Source organism: Benincasa hispida, chromosome 10 (assembly GCF_009727055.1).
Source record: "Benincasa hispida cultivar B227 chromosome 10, ASM972705v1, whole genome shotgun sequence".
NCBI lineage: Eukaryota > Viridiplantae > Streptophyta > Magnoliopsida > Cucurbitales > Cucurbitaceae > Benincasa > Benincasa hispida.
The window spans coordinates 12,849,880-12,871,631 of NC_052358.1; the positions used below are offsets into that span (position 1 = coordinate 12,849,880).

The 21,752-nt window shown below is 28.8% G+C and overlaps 1 protein-coding gene and 1 long non-coding RNA gene across 2 annotated transcripts; both read right to left on the reverse strand.

The window, feature by feature from the left end:
• Window positions 1-13,881: 13,881 nt before the first annotated feature.
• LOC120089202 (LOB domain-containing protein 1) lies at window positions 13,882-15,397 on the reverse strand. The gene is made up of 2 exons (XM_039046614.1): window positions 15,071-15,397; window positions 13,882-14,621 (listed from the first exon to the last, which is right to left on the reverse strand). The coding sequence occupies exons 1-2, from the start codon at window positions 15,314-15,316 to the stop codon at window positions 14,280-14,282; spliced, it is 588 nt and encodes a 195-aa protein (XP_038902542.1). The 5' UTR covers window positions 15,317-15,397; the 3' UTR covers window positions 13,882-14,279.
• Window positions 15,398-18,904: 3,507 nt separating this feature from the next.
• LOC120089203 lies at window positions 18,905-19,833 on the reverse strand. The gene is made up of 2 exons (XR_005485092.1): window positions 19,462-19,833; window positions 18,905-19,278 (listed from the first exon to the last, which is right to left on the reverse strand). It is a non-coding gene; the product is annotated as an uncharacterized LOC120089203 (long non-coding RNA).
• Window positions 19,834-21,752: the final 1,919 nt, after the last annotated feature.

A 21,752-nucleotide genomic window follows, 5' to 3' on the forward strand; every position in this document is an offset into this window, starting at 1 on the left:
CACATTTTTTTACAGGTCGTTGGCCCATATTCATAGTTCTTCTAAGTATAAGCCCATTGCATCCTAAAACCCAGAGAAGTTTCACTTTCAAATTCGAAATGGTATTTCAATCAAAGAAAACCTGAGGGAATAGCAAACTCGAGGTGCCTTTTGATTTTTGTCGAAATGCGAAAATAATAATATTTTTGGCAAAAGCATGTTGCAAAGATGACATATATTATTTTAATTCTCAAATTGCCCCTAGTATATGTCATCTCTGCGACAATTGGATTGGGTTTGTTATGAGACCTTGTATCGATTCTCAATAGATACTTTTTAGCCTAACCAAATTGTTCGGGATGTAAGTTTCTTCAATCTAAATAATCCTCGTTAAATAATGAACTCAACTCAATCTAACCATAACACAATTGGATTGGGTTGGTTCGAGTCACTTGGATCGTTTACATAATTTTTTGTTCTACAAATAAGTAAAATGTTGATATGTAACAAAATTTATTTAATATTCTCATATATTGAGTTAAGATTAACAATTGATTAAAAATTAGTAATAAATTCGAGTTACTTTGAGTTATTTTAGGTAAACTCATGAACCACCCAATTCATAGCTTTTTCATTTATTTGAATGTAACCTCACTCATTTAGGTAAGGTTGGGGTTGATTGCCTTTTCGGACCATCAATTCTTTTTAACATTCCTACTAGGAAGAGCATTAGAAATATACATATTATAGCCAGAGTCTAATTAAGAATTTATTTAGTGTTTAATTTTGTTAATTAACGAGCATATTTAGCTATGAAGCACAAATACTTCATGTGAGGCAAAGAATTAGTATCAAACACGTATCGGATATCGATACTTTCCAGATATGTATCTGACACGCGATTTGACGTATCTATACTTTCAAATACTTTTCATATACGTATCTGACACGCGATTTGACGTATCTATTTCTATGCGTACTTTTTTTTTTTTAAGAAAAAAGACAAGTAACTCATCTAATATTTCTTACTCTAAAATTAGGCAACCTATTTAAAAAGCTCACTACTCGAGTCCGATACTAAAAGAAAAAAAAAAAATAATGGACCAAACCCTAGACTAGAATCATCTAATCTCCATCTTCACATTTGAGTCCCAACAAAATCCACCAAAATATAAACTATTTGAATATCTTCAACAATAAATTCTTCGTTTATCTTCATATTTCTCTCTCTAATATTCTTCTTCTTTTTTTTTTTTGCAATATGAGTCACTTTTCTATTGCATTTTATAACTATTGTATTTCAACATCTTAGATGTTACTTTTTTTGTATTGTATTTCAGTGTTTGTATTCTATTTTGTACTATTGTTATTAACTTGTATGCTAAATTTATCTATATCCTAGATTTTTTTAAAGAAAAAAATGTAACTTCAACGTATTAGTATCCTCGTTTTTAGAAATATATATATAAAAAAATGTTGCATCCTTAGACGTATCCGTATCTTAGTTTTTTAGAAATTTGCGAATCGCCATATCCGGTCGTATCCATATCGTGTAGTCGTATCTATGTCTGTGCTTCATAGATATTTAGTGTTTAAAATATATTAATTAGTTTATATATATATAATATATAATCATAATGAATACTTAAAATACTACTTTTTAAAAAGATGAAAAAAGTAATACTTCAAATACTATTTTGGTTTTCCTGTTTTGAATATATCCTAATTTTGTCTTTGTACTTAATTTGGGTATATACTTTAAAACTTAAAAATTCGTGTCTAGCATTAGTTTGTGGTCAAGTTTTGCTAAAATAATTTGGGTTTTGTATTCATATTATCCCCTTTTCTTTTTAATGAAAATTATCTTCTTCTTTCTTATTTCTCAATTCATGTTAAAATTAACGACAAACAAACAAACCCGTGAGAATTAGAATCCATTTGAAATGGTTAGAAAAAAAATGTGTTTTTCAAAAAAAATCATTTTATTTAAACTCTTTTATAAAAACTGTTTAAAATACATTTTGAAAGTATTTTAAAAACTATTTTAAATGATTGTCAAATATTTCAATCATTTTCTAAAATAGTTTATTTTCAAAATTAAATACTTAAAAAGTTAAACCAAACATACCATTAATCTTAAGATTATCGAAATTACATAAATTGAATTTAGATATTTGAGAGTATAAGTATTAAAATGATATATCAACCAAATTAATATCATAAAATAATAAAAAAATTCGTTACTATAATGATATAGATGAGAATAAGAATAAGATAATGGGTTTGGGCTTAAAATTTTGATAGCATAAGAATTGAGTTTAAAATTTTGTATCCCTTCCTTTAATTGTTTCTTTTCAAATTCTCCCTTTGGTTTCTTGTATATCTTACCAACTTTATTTCTCACTATTTGAGTTTTTGCATTCTTTATTAAGAAAAAAAAAATTATCTAAGAATTATTTTAAATGACAAAATTATTTGAAATATTTCCAACTATAATAAAATATCAATTTATCAATGATAGATATTGATAAAAGACATCTATTAGTGTCTATCAATCATAGACGAGAGTATTCTATCACTTCATAGACAATGATGTTTTGCTATATTTATAAATATTTTGATTTATTTACTATATTTGAAAACAACACTAACTTTTTTATTATCTTTTTCACTCAAAAATTTTTGCACCTCTTAATCTCTAAAGAAAAAATTAGCTCTCTATTTTTTCTCACTTAAATTCTTGTCCTCCTAATTTCTCCCTATTCCAATAACTTTTGTTTTTCACCTTCTAGTTTTTTCCCTTTATAAAATTGAATACCTTTTGTAGTATTTTGAAATAAATATTAATCATAAAAAACAATTTTCATAAAATCAAAATCCATTTAGACAAACAATATTTTTTAAGTTACTCTTAAATATACCCTCCATCATTTAAAAACACTTTCAAGGTAGAGAACCAACCATTTAAATTATTATATAAAAAAATCAGTTCTAATTAATCACTAATACCCAAATCATTTTTCTCCTTTGCTAAAATCAACCATTTAAATCACTCTAAAAAATACAGACACCTATTTCATTCCTTAAATTCAAAAGTTCAAATATACTTTTCAAATTTGTTTAAGAAAATAGAAGGGAAAAAAAATCAAAATGTTGACCCCGCAAGCCAAACAACTAGATCGAACAACATTTAACAAAAGGTGGTGTTTTCTTTCAACAACAAAATTTTGTTCTGAATGAGCAACACAGGAAAATTGATGAAGAATACCTTTAGAACTAAAAAAAATCCTGTTCAACCATTGAACCATTGCATATACCTAAAGGACCAAGTACAAAAAGCAAGGTAAAGAAGATTCAAGAGGCATTCACACTACATTTTCAAAAAATTAGCAAATTCACAAGAACCGACAAATAATTTTGAGACCAAAGTCTTATATAATGTTAGTTCAATAAGTCAAGAAGAGAATGACATGAAGATGGCACGGAAAAAGTCCTATACTTTGGAAGATGATACGGTGGTAAAAAAAATGTGCGGATTTTGTGAAGAAAATGTTGTCAAGTGTGCACTACATGGGAAATGTGATGTCAAACCTTGTCAAACGTGTATATCTACTTTGTCGTCTTCTAGAGGAGATATTTATGGCAATCTGAAAACTTTCTACATTCCTAGTCTTGCATTTTGACTTATAATTTAGTATGCAATTAAGTTTCAAGTTTCTAGGTATTACTTTCTACAATTTGCAATTAATTGTATTTGAATGACTTTTGACTTTCTTGGTCTATCCACGACCATTTGGCCTATAAAATGGCTTGTAATGTTCTTCAAAACTCAGATTATCCATAGTAAAAAGCTTGTGCTTATTCAACCCTTTGGTGTTATCTTTTTCTTTCAAATCTTGCTTTAGATTTGATATTTAAATCAATTCATTGGATTAGTCTTGATCAAGCTAATTCTGGAGTGAGTTGTCTTAGGATCTAAGAGTGACCATCATAGAATCTAAGTTTGATCTAAGTTAGCTTTCTTTGTGAGTATTTGCAAGGATCGTAGAAGAACCTCTAGCTTTGCATCCAACAAACATCGCGGGTACTTATCAGCATTACCCAATCGAAACTGTTTGAAAGATACACCAAATTGTGTTTCAACCATGGCAAAAAAACGATGAACAATCACCAAGGCTTCACTTTTTGTTCTCATCATAAATGGTCATTTAAAACGTGAAAAATCATCCACAATAGTCAAAAGATAATGATAACCATCATGAGAAGGATGTTGATAAAGTCCCCAAATATCATAATGTATTAGTTCAAAACTATGTGAAGCTGCATGATTATTTGAAACAAATGATAGTTTCTTTTGTTTAGCAAGAGGACAAACAGAACATGGTGATGTAGAACTAATATTCTTAGTATCAAAATAAATGATATATTAAGGGAAATCATGTGTTTAACAGAAGGATGGCCAAGTTGACGCAGCCAAATATGAAAAGTAACTATAGGACAAGCAATATGCAAAGTGGAAGAACTAATAGCCATTGAAGAAGGATCAATATCCAGAAGGTATAATCCATGATTCAAGCTAGCTTTCCTTTTGTTATCAAAGAGGACTTGTCCTGGATAATACAGAAATCACCATCAAATGTGAGATGCTGATTTATATACACATTTCCCATGAACACCACACTGGTCCGAGAACCATCGGATAAGGAAACAGACATACCAGAAACAGGCTTCAAATCATGAAAATAACTCCGAGTTCGACAAATATGAGATGAACCATCAGAATCAAGAATCCAACTGTCAGTTATAGAATCATGACGAGAAATAGAAAGGCAAATACTAATCGAAGATAACGAATCAACCGAGACAGAGGAAGCCGCTTCTGTAGAAACAGATAAAGATGAAGAGAAAGATGCCATATGGTTGAGATATTCATCGTTCCCTATTGAAGAACTTCAAGGTAGAAGAAGCGCGAAAGACGAGAACGAAAAAAAAAAAAATAAGACCCACGAAGTTCTGTGGGCCGAACTCGAACAACAAGCCTGATCTAAACGATTGAATCGAAAAATGAAAACCCACGGATGAACGAAAAGCAGGGAGGGGAAAAAGAAGCAACCCCGATCTGCTAAGCAAGCAACGACGGCAGCAATTGAAGACAGAAGCGGCGGCTAGGAAAACATAAGCGACAACGGCGTTCGCGAGAGGGTCGATGTGAAGCGAGACGTCGACGATCGGCAGAAGTTGAAGTAGAGACATCGACGGTGGACGTCGACGGCAGTTTAAATTATTTTCATTTTTAGCTTTCTCATTTTTTAAATATATACCAGTGTTTTTTTTTTTTTTTTTAATTTTAAAACAAAACCAATCTAAGTTTATAATACTATTTTTTTTTTTAATTTTCAAATTTTAGATTGATTTTTTAAAACATCGAAAGAAAATGAACGACGGAATATACAAATTTAGAAATGAAAGTATCATTAATAGGATTAATTTTTAAAAACTAAAAATTGAATTTTATGTTTTTGAGTTGAGTAGTGATTGGGTGTTATAATTAGAAGAAATCAAATGCTTAGAAAATAAGTTTGGTGTGAAAGTTCCATGTGAAAAGTGTTGCCAACAAGACCAGGCAGCTCAACAGCTAGCTGACACTGCCTACACGTGTTTTGAGTCTTCACCAACTTCGTTAATTTTTTTTTTCTTTTCTTTATTAATTTTCATTTTACCTTATATATTTTCTTGTAGCCTAAATATTAACATAAATGTTAAACTATAAATTGATTTGAAAAAAAGTTAAAACTTAATCTATATAATTTTATATATTTATCTCTATAATTTGATAAAATTTTATAAATTAGTCCTCATCTTCATATAAATAGTCATTTATGTCGTAAAGATTATTTACGAAGGTTTTATCAAATCATGAAAATTAAATTATATTTATAAATTATAGGAATTAAATTTTTTTTAAAATCATAGAGATTAAATTTACAATTTAACTTAATAAATATGTTATAAGCTTTAACTTGGTTTATGCAAATTCAATTCGTTTCTTGAAAAAAAATCTAATTATTGTTTAAAGTTGATATAATAAAATTATTTGTATCATAGTTGAAAGTCGAACTCTATTTCTCTCTCATTCTAATTGATATTAATTTGTATTTGTTAGATCTTCCGTAAAAATTTTAACACATAATTGAGGAAGAATATCAAAATATTGATATAATTTAGTTCAATGCTATCTAATCACTTTAAACATTTTAAATTTTGTAAAAACCTAAATGAAAAGTTCATAAATTTAGTAGGTGATATTTGGAAATTTATGAACCAGAAAGATTTAGAGGTGACTATATATATATATTTAATTTAAGGCTAAGTTTACCAAATCGTAATAAAAATTGGTGTAATCATAATGAAAATTTATTGATGAATCAATTGTAATGAACTTGAATCACAAACGTAATTGAATTTATTTTGATAGTATTTACTTAAAATAATGAATTTTATGATAACAGTAAAGATGTCAAAATTGATAACTTTTCAGCTACAACAGTAACAATATAGGTAGTCGTAATGGTAACTACAACTATAACGATAATAATAGAACGTAAATGCAATCAGATTGAATACTCTTTATTAATTGATTAGATTGCATTATTTCATTACAAATTTGAATGTGGGGCCCATGTGTGAATATAAATGCAAAACACAAGTAAACAACACCAAATTTAATCAAATGTGCCCATTTTTTTTATTCTCATTGATCTATTATGTTTTGGGATAAACGTGGCCTAAATACTACTTTGACCTCTATACTTAGACTTTGGTTTATTTTAGTCTATATATTTTTAATTTCAGTTCATTTTAATTCATATACATTTAAATTGTCTATTTTGATCATTTGCTTCAAAAATTCATTATTTTGACCTCTTAAAAATGAAATTGAATGGACCACCGGAATCAAGATCAAAACATATATTTTAAAAATATATAGATTAAAATGACTCGTTTGAAAACATATGAGAATTAAAGTAAATTTTCAAACTTAAACTAACTAGTATTTAAATCCGTTCCAAATAAAGAGAAACCAATATTTAGAATATTAGAATTTTTACATTTGTATTGTCACCTTCACCAAAGCCAAAATTGCATTCAAAATTATGCAATTTCATTTGGAAAAGGAAAAAAAAAAACATGTTACATTTAAATTGGGAAAAAAGGGGTCCTCGTTCAGAAAAGAAAAATACAAAAATTCATGTGTTTTTATTCAAACATGTCATCACCAGAGGAGAAAGGAAAGACGAGGACAAAGTAGAGGCCTTTGTTTGACTTAATTTTATTCTACAAACTCAGAAGTACGATTTAATTCCTCACGTGGGATCTTTAAACCCCAACCCCATTTGTTTTAGATTTAAATACTATTTTACTTCTGTGAAAACTTGAATCTTGTTTTATTTGGTTTCTTAAACTTTCAATCACCTATGTTTTAAATTTTTAAATTTTTAAAGAGTTTATTTGATCCCTATTTTAAGATTAACTTTTAAGGGTGAAATTGCATTTAACATGGGTTGACCATGATGAAGGTAAAGTAAAATATCAATGACCAATATACCCAAATAGTGAAACGACTAAAATCTTGAACTTAAAAATGACTTTTGAGATCTTCTATAAAAATCATTTTACCACCTAATTCAAAATTGAAACCCTAATTTTTTAACGTGGCTAACTTATTTGACAACCTAGTCATCCAAAAATACAAGCCACCTCACCATTCTGTTTAAGAGTTAATAGAATTTTAATAGCAGAGATTAAAGTAAGCAAATTTTAAAAGTTTAGGGATTAGAATGAACGTTTTTTAAAGTTTAGGGATCAAAATAGAACAATATTCAAAGTTTAGGGATCAAAATAGAATTTAAACTTTTATTTTATTACTTCTAGGTTAAATTACAATTTTGCCTCTATAGTTTAGAGAAAATTAGAATTAAGTCCCAATAATGTTTAGGACAAATATCAATTTATACTTTTAAACTTTAGTGTTGTATCAATTTAAACCCACTTTGAGAGTTGTATCTGATGGAGTTGGTGCTCTAAATCTTGTGGGTCTCATCAATTATAAATTTTTTATACGAATTATTTATTTAATAAAATAAGTAGCTATTTTATTTGACATTTAGTTTGTATTAACCCAATCCAATAGACTAAGATCGAGGTTATTTTATGTAACTTAGACATGTATATGGTTGACATATAAGTGGATCATGTTTAAGTAATAACCTAAATGGTCTGTAGTATATGGATAAGGTTGGATGTCTTATTCTGGTGACACTACGAATACAACCCACTTGTAATTGTTATAGCAGTTGTAAAGTGTTATAAATGATGTGATCCTAATCGTTCATGTGGAGAAATGTGAGTAGGGTATCCTATACAAAGAGTTTGTATAAGACTGGAGTGCTGAAATGATCCATCTTTCTTTATAATGTTGCTAATTGGAGAGATTAACATTTCAATAGGATGATCATAGGTGACTCGATCTTAATCCTAAGCGAGTTATGAACTCTTGTCTACGAGGGCAATCTTTTGATCTGTATAGGTAAGAGTGCCTAGATTCCCGACTCAATAAGACTATCATTTTGAGGTTTTGTTTGAATAGGGAGCTGGAAATATAGCTACACAATATGGAATTCTCTCCTTTCTAACTTTAGAGTAAGTAGATGAATTGCTCCCTTAATAATTGATTTCGAGTCTTGAACAATGATGCCTCGCCCTTTCACTAGCCTGAGAGGGATTAGTTTATAATTAGATTATAAATTGTTAGTTTATTAAAGGGATTGGTGGTATTGAAGGAGTTAAATGTAACTACAGTGGTAAAATGATAATTTGACCCAATTATGGTTATGAGCGATTCGTGAAGGGACAACTTACTGTTGATTGGTTATCCTTGTAGATACGTAAATATATCTACAGTGCGAATAATGCAGTTGTGGATCTTTAGTAAAGCAACCTATAATTAATCAATATTGATTAATTTAATTAAAGAGTTTAATTAATTAATCTCGTATCATTGGAGCTTTTAATTTGTAGGTTCATAAGGGTCCCTTACTAACTCACTAAAGGTAAAATAAGAATCAATTATACATTAATTTAAATTGTTCAAATTAAAGGGAATTAATTGTATAAGATACAATTAATATAATATATGAGAGATAAATATTTGAATAAGATTCAAATATTAATTATATGAATTAGATTCATATAATACTATAGGTTAAAATTAATATGAATGAGATTTAGATTAAAACTATAGGTTATAATTAAGATGAATAAAATTCATATTGATACTATAGGTTATAACTAATATGAATGAAATTTATATTAAAACTATAGGTTATATGAGAAGTACTTATTTGAATATGATTCAAATTAAATATAATTAAATATATGATATTTAATTTATTTATTAATTAATTGTTAATTAGTTAATATTTATCATATTAATTAATTCATTATTAATTAGTTAATAATTATATATTAAATTTGATTTAATATATAAATTATTTAAATAAAATTTAATTTTGAAAAAATCACTCCCTTGGGAGTTATTCGTGAAGTGGTAGAGTGGAGTTAACCACTTCATCTCTCACGTAAAAGAGGAAGAAGAGAATTTTTTTTTGTTAATATATTTTTTTCACGAAAAGAAAGAGAAAGTTCTATGTAATCTCATCTTCTTCCCAAACATCTCTCACTCAAAAACTTTTCCTACTAAAATTAAGGAACTCACACATCCTTGATTTTTAGCCTTGAGAATAATAAGGAAACTAAGTGGTAGTGTTCTTGCTATTTGTTCTTGTGTGTGAGAAGTGTGCTTACAGTTGGTGGGGATGTTTTGTTGTTGGTGAGTTCGAGAAGATCAACTCGAGGAGAGGAACTACAAGAAGAACAGTTTTCAAGGGTTAGTCCTTCACTTCCCTCTTTCTCTTCAAAAAGCACGTTGTATAAATTAAATTGTTTATTGTATATCTCTGTAATTTTTTCTTTGTTTTGAGTTTTTCAAAATGATTTATACTAGTACAGGCATTCACATGCTTTCGGAAAGGAATTGAATTCCTTTAGGATCAATTTAAACCCTAAACTTTTACAAGTGTATCAATTTAGACCGTTAACTTTCGTAAATATATAAATTTAAACCTTGAACTTTCAAAAGTGTATCTAAATAAAACATAATGGAGGGCTTAAGTTGATACAGCTATGAAAGTTCAAGGTTTAAATTGATAAATTATAAAAGTTCAAGGTTTAATTGATATAATTATTAGTTTGAAGTTTAAATTGATATAATCCACAAAGCTTAAAGTTTAAATTGATACAATTATGAGTTTATGGTTTATATTGATACAACATCCAAAGTTTAGAATTCAGTCACTTTAATCGTCATAAATAGTCTTTGTCGTAAATAGAGACTATTTATGAGAATTTTATCAAACTATAAAGAGAAAAAAAAGTAGCATATAGTTAATCAATTAAATAAAGAGTAATACTTTGATGTACTTATCTTTTATGCATCACTCTCATGATACATACAAAAATTAAAATATTTTAAAAAAAGAATTAAAAATTATTTGTCACATGAAAAATTATAAACTCATATTTTAGAATATTTACAAAAATAAGACTATCTAATTAAGTTCGGAAAAAAATTAAAAAGATAAAAAATTACAATGATAAAGTAAATGGCAAAAAAATAAATTCATCTCCTTCAAGCAACCAACTTGATTACTTAAAATTTACAAAATAAAGCTAGAGAAAAAAAAGTTGGTAGGCTATGAGAACAAAGAAAGCTTCAAAGAAAAAAATGTAGAGGCAGAATAAAGAAACTCAACTTTACTAAAAAGTAATTTATTATTTTTTAAAAAATTAAAAAGTAATTTATTAATTTCAATCACAACAGTTGTAAATCAACATAGTTAAGTGCATATGTCACAAATTACTTTTTTTCTTTAAATGCAGTTTCTTGAACTAAATGAAAGTGAAACATCCACCCCACAATTTTTATGCATTAATAAATTATAATATCGAAAAAATTTAGAAACAGTTGCAAATATAGCAATTAAGGCTAAAGTGTTAAGAGATATAACGCAATCTATTAGATATAACAATAGAAGTCTGTCAACGATAGAGTCTATCAATTATGGATTTTGTTATAATTGAAGTTATTTTAAAAGATTGGTATACACTTAATTATTTAAAAACTTTCATAATTTTCTAACTCTTTGTTTTTCATGTTTTTAATAAGGATCAAAAGACTGTTTTTGAAATGCAATAGTTATAAGTAGAGCAAAGAAGGCTTAGCTTTATGTATTTTTCTATTTTGAATAATAAAATGAAAAATGAATTGGCAATTTGATATTGAAAGTTAGAATGAAGGCTCTTTTTTGGAGGTCGTTTTCTTTTACCTTGACTCATTGCTTACTCACTTTAAGATATTTTCAAACGAAACAAACCCTTTGTTTTACTCATTTGTATGTGGCTTAGAAACTAACACCACTCAAATATTCACTACCAATTTCCATTCATTTTCCTAGTTTCATTTACTTAGTCCCCGTTTATGTCGGGGAATTTGATTCAATTGAAGTCATCAATTTTTTTTAAAAAATTTCGAGAGTTTGGATTTTTTTTAGGAGGTTCTCTTTCTTGTTCATTTGATAAATGTTTCTAATTTTAATAAAATCTTTAGAAAGGAGAACAAGACTATCCATAATATAGCAGCTTTAGCTTCTTTCTAGAGAGAGTTATTTCCTCTCTCTATCTTATCCCTCATTTTCAAGAGGGGTTGATGTTTGGTTGGTGGTAACAATGTTTTTTTTTTTTTTTTTTAGTTTATGGTGTTCGCCTATCTTGAGAAAATACTTGAATTTCTATTCAAATTCTAGAAACAAAAAGAAGTTTTTAGTTTTTTTTTTAAAAAAATTGTTTTGGGTTTTTATAACATGAGTAGAAAAGAGATGATGAAATATAGAAACTTATGGGTGGATGACGTAGTGATTATAAGCTTAATTTTTAAAAACAAAATGATTACCGAATGAAATCCCTAAATTATATGTTTGCTTCCTAATCCTAATTAAGATCTCCTTATGTCAGTTGAACGATCAAATAGAGTGAAGATGTGAATATTTGATTATTTAGATAATATTGAAGATCCCACATTGGAAATTAGATGAAAAGGCTATGTAAATCTTAATGTGTTTGTAGTAAGAAGCTAAAAAAAGAAAAGGAAAAAAAAAAGTACGATCAATTTTCAATAATGAGGAAAAGTAGTAGATACTAGATGAAGATACAATATTGTTATGGATGATTTTGACATAAAAAAACGACATTACCAAAATCATCCTTTTACTTTAATTTGTGTTGTGTTTGTCTGGTTCATTTTTTTTATATACTAAAAAAACTCAAACTGTCAAAATAAACCTAACTCAACCTATGTACGAATATATTAGTAACCACCACAAGATATGTGATACAAATAAAAAAAACTCAAACTTAGTATGTTTCGTCGAAAAGTTAACACTTCATCTCATTTGAAAGTTATATCTGAAAAAAAAAAAAAGAAAAAAAATGGATTTACTCATAAATACAATAAATTTGAGATTATGGTAATAAAGAAATTAACCTTTAAGAAAAGATGGGGAGACAGACAGACAGTAATAATTAATATTTACAAAATCTATAATTAACTAAACTTTAGAAGAATTAACCAATCTTAACAAACAACATCCTAAAGACAAAATAAAATGTTATGGTTGGATTTGTCTGTGTTGGTCAATCCCATCTTTTGACTTTCTTGGACAAAACAAACACTCTCGACGATTTTCAACTTTTTCATTTCTGGTCAGATTTTTTTTTTTAATTCTTGTGAGGGAAAAAAAGAAAGAAAAAAAACAGTAGGTTACCAGAAAGCTAAAAGGTCGTTTTGAATTGCAATAATAATCAAATATTGAAATTCTAATTGGATCACAACTTTATAAAAATATGATGAAAAAAATATATCAACCATTGAACTTTTTAAAAAAATGAACAAGTAAATATGGATCTCAAATCTCATAATATATGAGTTTAAATCTCTCAATTTCCTTGTATAATTTCTAGTAGGGTGCACATAGAATTATACAACAAATAATTCTAAAAGATAGGAGAAGATATAACAACTTTACAGAAAAAAAAAAATCTACCGTAAAACATGTTATTCATTTTAGATTTTGAAAACCATCATAGGTTTGCCTAATGATAAAAAGGAGACATCATCTCAATAAATGACTAAAAGGTCAAGTGTTTAATTTATGATGATCACGTACCTAGAAATTAATTTCCCACGAAATTCCTTGACACCCAAATGTTTAAGATGTTATGGATTTGAACTTCCAACTAAGAAGGGAGTAGATTGATGAACTATTGAGCTATGCTCTCACCTCAACAACGAGGGACCACATGGTTTAGAAGTGATTTTTGCAATTTTTCATATCTCATCGACATCTTTATGGTATAAAGATAAGAAAAATACTTAAGTGCATCTCAGATTACACTTATTTTTGTATAGCTTACCCTTGTGCTCAATCACAAGTTAACACAAGACAAGCTTTCCTTTTAAAAAAAACTTTTAAATATTTTTTCCTATTAAAGAAGATGCGAGGTGTGTGCAACCTAGGCTGCATTTAAGTATTCATCTAATCATAATATCAAATATTAATATCTCATTTGGTAACCATTTGATTTTTTGTCTTTGTTTTTTAAAATTAAGACTATTTTATTCACATTTTTTAGAATGATTTGCATCTTTCTTTTAAATATAATAATTGATTTCTTAGTCAAATTCGAAAAACAAAACAAAATGATTACCAAACAGTTTAAACTTTTCAATTTATGAAAATATATGACTTGTTAATGAATATTTTATTTCAAAGTAAAGATGGTTAAGCAATTGGTATACATCTCTTTCACACTGATTATGCCAAGCATCTGCCTTTTTTTTCTTTTTTTCTTTTTTTTTCTCCCTCTTTCTTTTTTGGCCTAAACAGAGAGATTATGGATAAAGACATATCCCTAATAAAGCTTTGGTTTCCCTCCTTTTGTTTTGTCCATTTCAGTACAATAATTTAATCATAACAAAGAAAGTAAATTTCTGTTGTATTTTCCACAAAGTTTCTCCTACTCCACAACCACAAATTGGCTTTAAGAATTTGGAGAAACTTCATTGGAACATTTTATCAAACACCTTACATGCATACACTAAAAGAAAAAGAGTGAAGTCAGATAATTCATGTCCAAAGAGGTTCCCACAATGAGTTTACATTGCTATCATCAAAGTAACTTGGACTGATGCTCTGGAATAAGCCATTATGAGGGCTGCCATTGAAATCATCAAAAGACTGATGAGACTGAGCCAATTCCCTGCAAACAAAGGACACAAGATTGGCTTGTTGGCATTGCATATTCACAACCTCTGCCTGAGCCTTGGCTAGCTGCGCTTGAAGCTCATTGACTTGCTTTTGAAGTTGGCAAATGGCCCCTGCTGATCCATAAACAGGGTCTCTAATTCTCGCACTTGCTTCATAGACCAAGCTGCTCACTGCATCTGCCCTCTGAGATTCAGGCAGTTCCTGTTTGTTTAATCAATGCCCCAAGAAAAATTTTCAGTTCATGATAAATGGGTTATTCCAGAGAGCTCTTCTTGAATTGTAAATTTAACTATTCATGCAGAGGAAAGTGGGAAATCAAGCATCAGAGACTGAAATGGAGATTTTTTGTAGTTTAAGTGGCTGAAAAGACATAATGAAGAAAGTTCAAGATGAAACAAAATGTTAGAAAGAAAAGTCTTACATAATCTACGGCTCTTTCAACAAAATCTTTAAGAAAAGACGACTTTAAGAAACTTCATACTGCAAATCTCATTGCAAAAAGGTCGCTAGTTTGTAACAATTCAATGCACATTTTCAGCCGTAATTCATTGATTCAATCTTCAAACTAACCGAACAGTTAGAAATTTAGAGTTAAAGTAAAACAGAAATCGGGAATTATTCAGAGACTATAAAAGGCGGATGAAAAAGACCTGCAAGAATTTGATGATATTGCTGGCGCCAAAAACTCGATGAGCGATGGCGAACTTGGCTGGCTCAGTGGGAGGGAAATAGGGAGCCAATACACATCGCTCGGCACATCGCCGTCTCAAAATCTTGCAGGCCGCACATGGACTGAGAACGACGGGCGGCGGCGATGGTGCCAGAGAAGAAGAAGAAGAAGGAGATTGAGATAGTGGAGTTGATGAAACGGTGGTGACTGAATCACTCCCTTCCATTTCCGAGGAATCGGAGCAAAGAAACGAAGAAGAAGAAGAAGAAGAGAGGGTTTCGTTTTGGAGTTGCAAAGGGAAAAACAGAGATATAAATAGAGAAAAGGCAATGGAAATGAGTTTAAGTTTGAAAATTATGATTTAATCTTTGGATGGGGGCTGCGTCATTAATTCCAATTAGTTAGGTTTGTGATAATACACTTTTTTTTTCTTTTATTATTTTTAACTATTATTATTATTATTGGAAAAACGATCTTCTCTACATTTTGAGCTAGTTTTCGTTTCATCTTTAAATTTCGAAATATTACCGTTTTACTTATTTCAATTTGATTCAAGTTTTAAGATTTAGTTTTTTAACCTTGATTTTAATTAAATATTCACTTTTAGTTTCTTTATTATTAATATCTATTAATTAATTGAATATAGTTAAAGAAATTATAATTAATTATGATCCTGGTTAAAATTAACTTTAAAATTTTACTATATAATTATTTTAAATTAATTAAGAGACATCACGTCAAAGATCGAAAGTGAGTATTTAATGAAAAGTAGATATTAAAAGTGTAATCTTGAAACTTAAGGATCAAATTGAAGCAAAACTCAAACTTTAAAGATAAAATGCTAACATTTTGAAACTTATAGAATAAATTGAAATTATACTCAAAACTTAAGAACTAAAAGTATAACGTTTTCAAACATAGAAACTAAATGGAAACTAGATCTAGAACTTACGGACTAAAAAAGTCTCTTTTTTTTTTTTTGTTATTCCAAATATAACAATCAACTCCAAAGTATTAGCAAATATAGTACAATGTAAAAGAATTTATAGATATTGTAAAATTTAGATTCAACTCTAAACTATATGCTATATCACATATTGGAGTCTATATGTGACAGAGTATCACTAATAGGAATCTATCAACAATAGAATTTATCACAGATAGATTTTGCTATAATTAGAATTTTTTTAAATGTTGCTATATACCTAATTATTAGTTTGGCTACTCATTGTAATTTTTTTTTAAATGTAATTATATGTGTGAAACCTATTTTAGTTTACACAAGATCCTTTTTCTAGAAAGAGTATTTTATCCGTTTGAAATGCAAATAATTCAATTTTTAGTAAATAAAATATGGGGCCATGTTCTAGAGACTTCCCCTACCTCATGTTCAATTTACATTCGAAACATGAACTCACCCTAATCATTTAGAGACTAGTTAGAAATATTTTTTTATGAATTTATTTCTTACATATCTAAATTGATGATCCTTCAATTATTTCTTCTTACTGTCAAAGTTTTTTTTTTTTTTTTTTTTTTTTTAGTTTTTTCTTTTTTAAATAATATGAAGAGTGAGAATTGAACCTCTAACTTTAAAGTTGATAGTACATATTTTATGTTAGTTGAGTTATGCAAATTTTAACATTTCTTAGAGTGACGTGACGTATAACAAATCCTATGTTTTGTTTCTAAAGGTTAATATGATTTGTTATTCTTTTAAGATAAAAGAAAAGTTAATGATGTCTTAACCAATTAACACATGCTCAAGTTGGTAGAAAGAAAGTAGGTTGCACGTACTATTTTATTTTGCCAATTTGCCTATATAGGCATGTATTTTCTTTTAATTAAAGTTATAACATCACCAAAACGAGTATAACTCAACTGACATATAGATGTTAGTAAACAAAAGATTTGCAGTTCAAATCCCTCTATCTTCATTACACTTAAAAAAATTAAATTAAAGTTATAATGTCAAATTGGTCATTGCTCAACTAAACTAAAACAGGAATTTTCAACTAAAAAGTTAAAAGGTTATAATTCTCCCATTTTGAAGAATTATCAAAATTTTGACTAATTTTATAAGTACATATTATTTTGAAATTTCAAGAATACACCACTTTTTTAACCAAAAAAAGAAAAGTAACTATAGATTCAACTAGGTTTTACATCACCAAGATAATCATATTTGAAGAGGTGCTGCCCTTTTTGAAATTATGATTTAATACCTCATGATTATCATTGTTGATCTTGGTATGAAGGTTTGGTGTCATAGTTGAAAATTATGTTCTCATTGGGAATAATTGTGTGAAAGAATTTTCCTTATTTAATTCAGTAATCAAATGCCTAATTTTCCAATTATATGACTTTTGTGATTAGAGACCACCCTTATCTCTTTCTATATTTCCAATCTTGTTGGACTTAAGTCATGAACTAAGACCACAAAAGTCTCTTAATTTTTCAACTACACAAACCAATTCTACACTTCCACCTTTCATTTCAAATAATTTAATTAACATTACAACAGTTTCAATACAAATTTAAAAAAATTATTGTAATTGCTAAAGTTTAGTAGGTTTCTTCCGCATAATTGATATATACTCTCTTTCTTTTAATTTCTAACTCCTCAAACCGTGGTACTAAACAAATATTGAACTTGCTTTTAGAAAAAAAGTGTTTATATTTACACACACTTTTTATTTTCTTCTCCTAACTATTCGAAAGGTAATTTGTCATTCTAAAATATATATTGCCCCATGCATCAACTTTAGTTTAAATTTAGTCATTTTACTTTTTAAAATGTTTTCATTGTCCCTATCACTTTTCATTAAAGTTCTTTTTCTTCTTTTTTTAACGTTTTTGATACTGGTGAAGAGTAATAGAAAAAACAAATTTGAGCATTTAAAGAATTTCTACGATTTTCATTATATTTTAATTACTAATTTTATTAATATAACAAATGTGGGAACATAAAAATTTGAACCTCCCATCTTAAAGGATGAAGTAAGCTCATATTGCAAAAATAACTTGTTAATACAATTACTAATAACATGTTGGGTTAGATTTTTGTCGTTCTTTTGTCAAATATGGCATACATCAATTCACAAAACTTTGATTAAAGAAGTATAGAACTAAAATTGCAAACAAACCATTTCAAAATCAATTCCTACATTAAACACACATATAGATTCAATTAACTTGGTTCTAATTTAGTTTACTATATTTTATTCAAACATTTTTTTTTTTTTCAAAAATGAGAAAGTCCCACTAAACTAATTACTACCAAACCTTTTGTGAGGCTGACCCTTTCTTCACCTTTATCAGTTTATAAAAAGTGCCATTACATGCACTGGTGGGTGGCTGCTCCCACCACTGAGACAACGCTATGTTTCTACTATAAATACCACCACCTTTTAACATACCCATTGCTTTGAAAATGTTCTCTACTTTATCATAATGTTAGATATCATCATCTAATAACATACTTATCTATTAGATAATCTATGTCAACATGTTAGAAGAAGAGAATGAATAACAGCACTTTTCTAATGTATATAATGCTGAAATGTTTTAAATTTGTAATTGAATGACCAAACATGTTATTCACATTATTTACGATTTTAGTCTTAAGGTTTAGAGGAGTGTATTATATAAAGTCTCAAACCCTAAAGACGTCTCTGTAATATGAAATTTGACATTTTTTTCCTCTAATAATAAAACTATTTTTTTCTTCTACACGTGGATGTAGCTAACACAATATTAGTGAACCATGTAAATAATTGTGTTGATTCTCTATTGTTTACATTTTCTGTTCAACTTTGATAATCGATTTCATTATATTATATATATATATATAAAAAGAAAAACTTTTACATTAGAGGGAGAAAGAAAAAGAAAACTCCTTAATAATAGAGATTCTGCCAACTGTTATATTGATATTGGATTCTAACTTTATGTGACAACGTTTTTCCACTACTTAGAAAAATCCGTGCACCTTCTTTAGACTTATGATATATTCCCCATTCCATCTTCGTCCATGACACTTCAAGAAATAGTCTTTTCCGCGTGGACCAATGCAATACAAGGCCACATATGATCTGGACCGCCCCATCGTCTGCATTCCGTAGGAACTACAAGATTACTCCAACGACGCATTTCGTATACAAAAGTGGCAGACAAATGCTTAGAACCCTGTTCAATAAGTGAAGCGCATAAGATGTTAGCTCTACTTAAGCATTGGAAAAGGACAATCACTCATTCTTGGTAGCCAAGAATCTTAGAATGAATACAATGGTGTGAATCGGATAAACGAAAAAGAAACGAAAATGTCACATGGCAATGGAAAAGCAAAAATGTTCAAAACTTGACGCTCACATAAATACTTGTGCAACTTATAAGGTTCGTTAGACCAAGATATCCATTACAGAAGCTAAATGAAACATGGCAGAACTGGCAAATAGAATGGAATGTCTCAGTTTTTTTTTTTTTCCCCATTCTCCTCCATTAGCTAATATCATGCCTGCAAGTGAAGAAATATCATAATGAAGCTGAATAACTGTGGCGGCATTCTCATTCTTCCAACTGTACTTCAAGTATACGGCAAAAAGATGTTTTGATCAATTCTGGTCAAAGTTAAACATTCCCTTCAACACAAGGAACAAGGAAAAGTGGTAGGTTGCAAACTTAATAAATAGGAACGTTAATGTTACAAAGTGAACATGATATTGACATTATAATGCTTCAGGGTCTTGATCATCTTCAAAAAGCTAATGGTAGGGGCTGCTATTACTACATAAAGATTCAATCATGGTAATTAATGCTAAAAGTAGCCGCCTGAAGCAGGCGGCGAAGACCCGTATGCTAATTCTTGACACTTGACTGAAATTTTCAAACTTGTGAATAAGGAAAACAGATGAACACAGCCAGCACATCAATAGAAGACCAATATTGGTGGGGATTGATTTAATACCATAGCTAAATTTCAAACCTACAGTTCCCAAAAAGATTTAGAAGTGGCTGTAAAGTTTTCAAATTTCTAGAGTGTTCCTGATCATTAGGCTTCATTAGCTGTTCCTTCCCATCGTTTGAAATAAAGGTCCACACGTTTTCAGGCAAAAGAACTTTGTAGGAATGCAGCTTCCAACTCGGACTGCAAAGCTTCTACTCAAATTTTCATTTTTATGAGCAGTTTGTTCTCACAAGTTTCCAAAAATCAGTCTTCCCTTTTCCTTCCAGTAACAAGGCTGCTGATTTAAAAGAGAATAAATTCTGTACCATCCAGTCACTAATGATTGAAAATGACCAAAATAAGACAATCCATTGAATTTTTCCTATCTTCAAGAATCAAGAGATAACCTCATTTTCAGCAATATCATGATTTCGGAATAGTTAAGCCTTGTTTGATAATTTTTTGGTTTTTGGTTTTGAAAATTGTGTTTCTTTTCACACCCTCTTTTTACATTGGTTCTCATCTTTCTTAAGGAAACATTTGAATTCTTAGTCAAAATCTCAAAATAAAAACTACATTTTTCAGTTTTCAAAACTTCGTTTGGATTTTGAATTCATTTGTAAAATATATATGACAAAGCAAAGAAATTTGTAGATGAAAGTATTGTTTATAAGCTTAATTTTCAAAAACCAAAAACTAAAAATCGAATGGTCATCAAACAAAGCATGAACTATATAACAATATATTGTTAAGGTATGAAGATTGACCCGGAGAAGGGAGGGACCATACAGTTCATGGCCTTCCATTCACAACTTTTAGTTTTAATGTTCAGCTGAGGTAGATTCAAGCTGAGGCTGACTATTTAACCATCTATGGGGACAGCAATGCCAAATGTTCTTGGTTTCCAAAACTTGGCTATTTTAAATTCATTTGTAAAGAGTAGAATGACAAAACAAAGAACTCCATAGATGAAAGTAGTGTTTACAAGCTTAATTTTCAAAAACCAAAAACCAAAAATTGAATGGTCATCAAACAAAGCCTAAACTATATAATAGTATATTGTTAAGGTATGAATATTAACCATGAGAAGGGGGAGGGACCATACAGTTTATGGCCCTCCATTCAACTTTTAGTTTAATGTTCGGCTGAGGTAGATTTAAGCTGAGGCTGACTATTTATCCATCTCTGAGGACAGCAATGCAAATTGTTCTTGGTTGTCCATATATCATTAAAGGAGAAAAAAATATCTGTCACTATCAAATAACTTTTAAGCTTGAAGCCAACTTGAGGGATGAGTACAGAAGAGAAAATCAACTCTTTTCCTTTTTAACAGAAAATATATAAATGCATGAATCTGTGAATAAAATACGTTAATGAACGTTTATTTTATTTTAAAAGAAAAGAAAAGTTGTAGATAAGGAGTATTGAATTGTACTTAAGTTTGCCGCCTATAGATGATTTTGGATACTTTTACGCACAGAAGGGGAAAAAATTAAGCTAATTGCAAACTAGTGATGTGAATGAACTCAGGTGGCCAACTACCAAATATTCTCAAGGTCGGGCATCTTTGAAAAATTGCAAGAATATAGGAAGATTGGATAGAACCGTGTGGATATAGTTTTAGCATACTCTTATTCAATTTATTCACATCCAAAATGTAAATATGTTTGCGGTCACATTGTTTCTTATCAATAAAAAAAACATAATATATAAAATA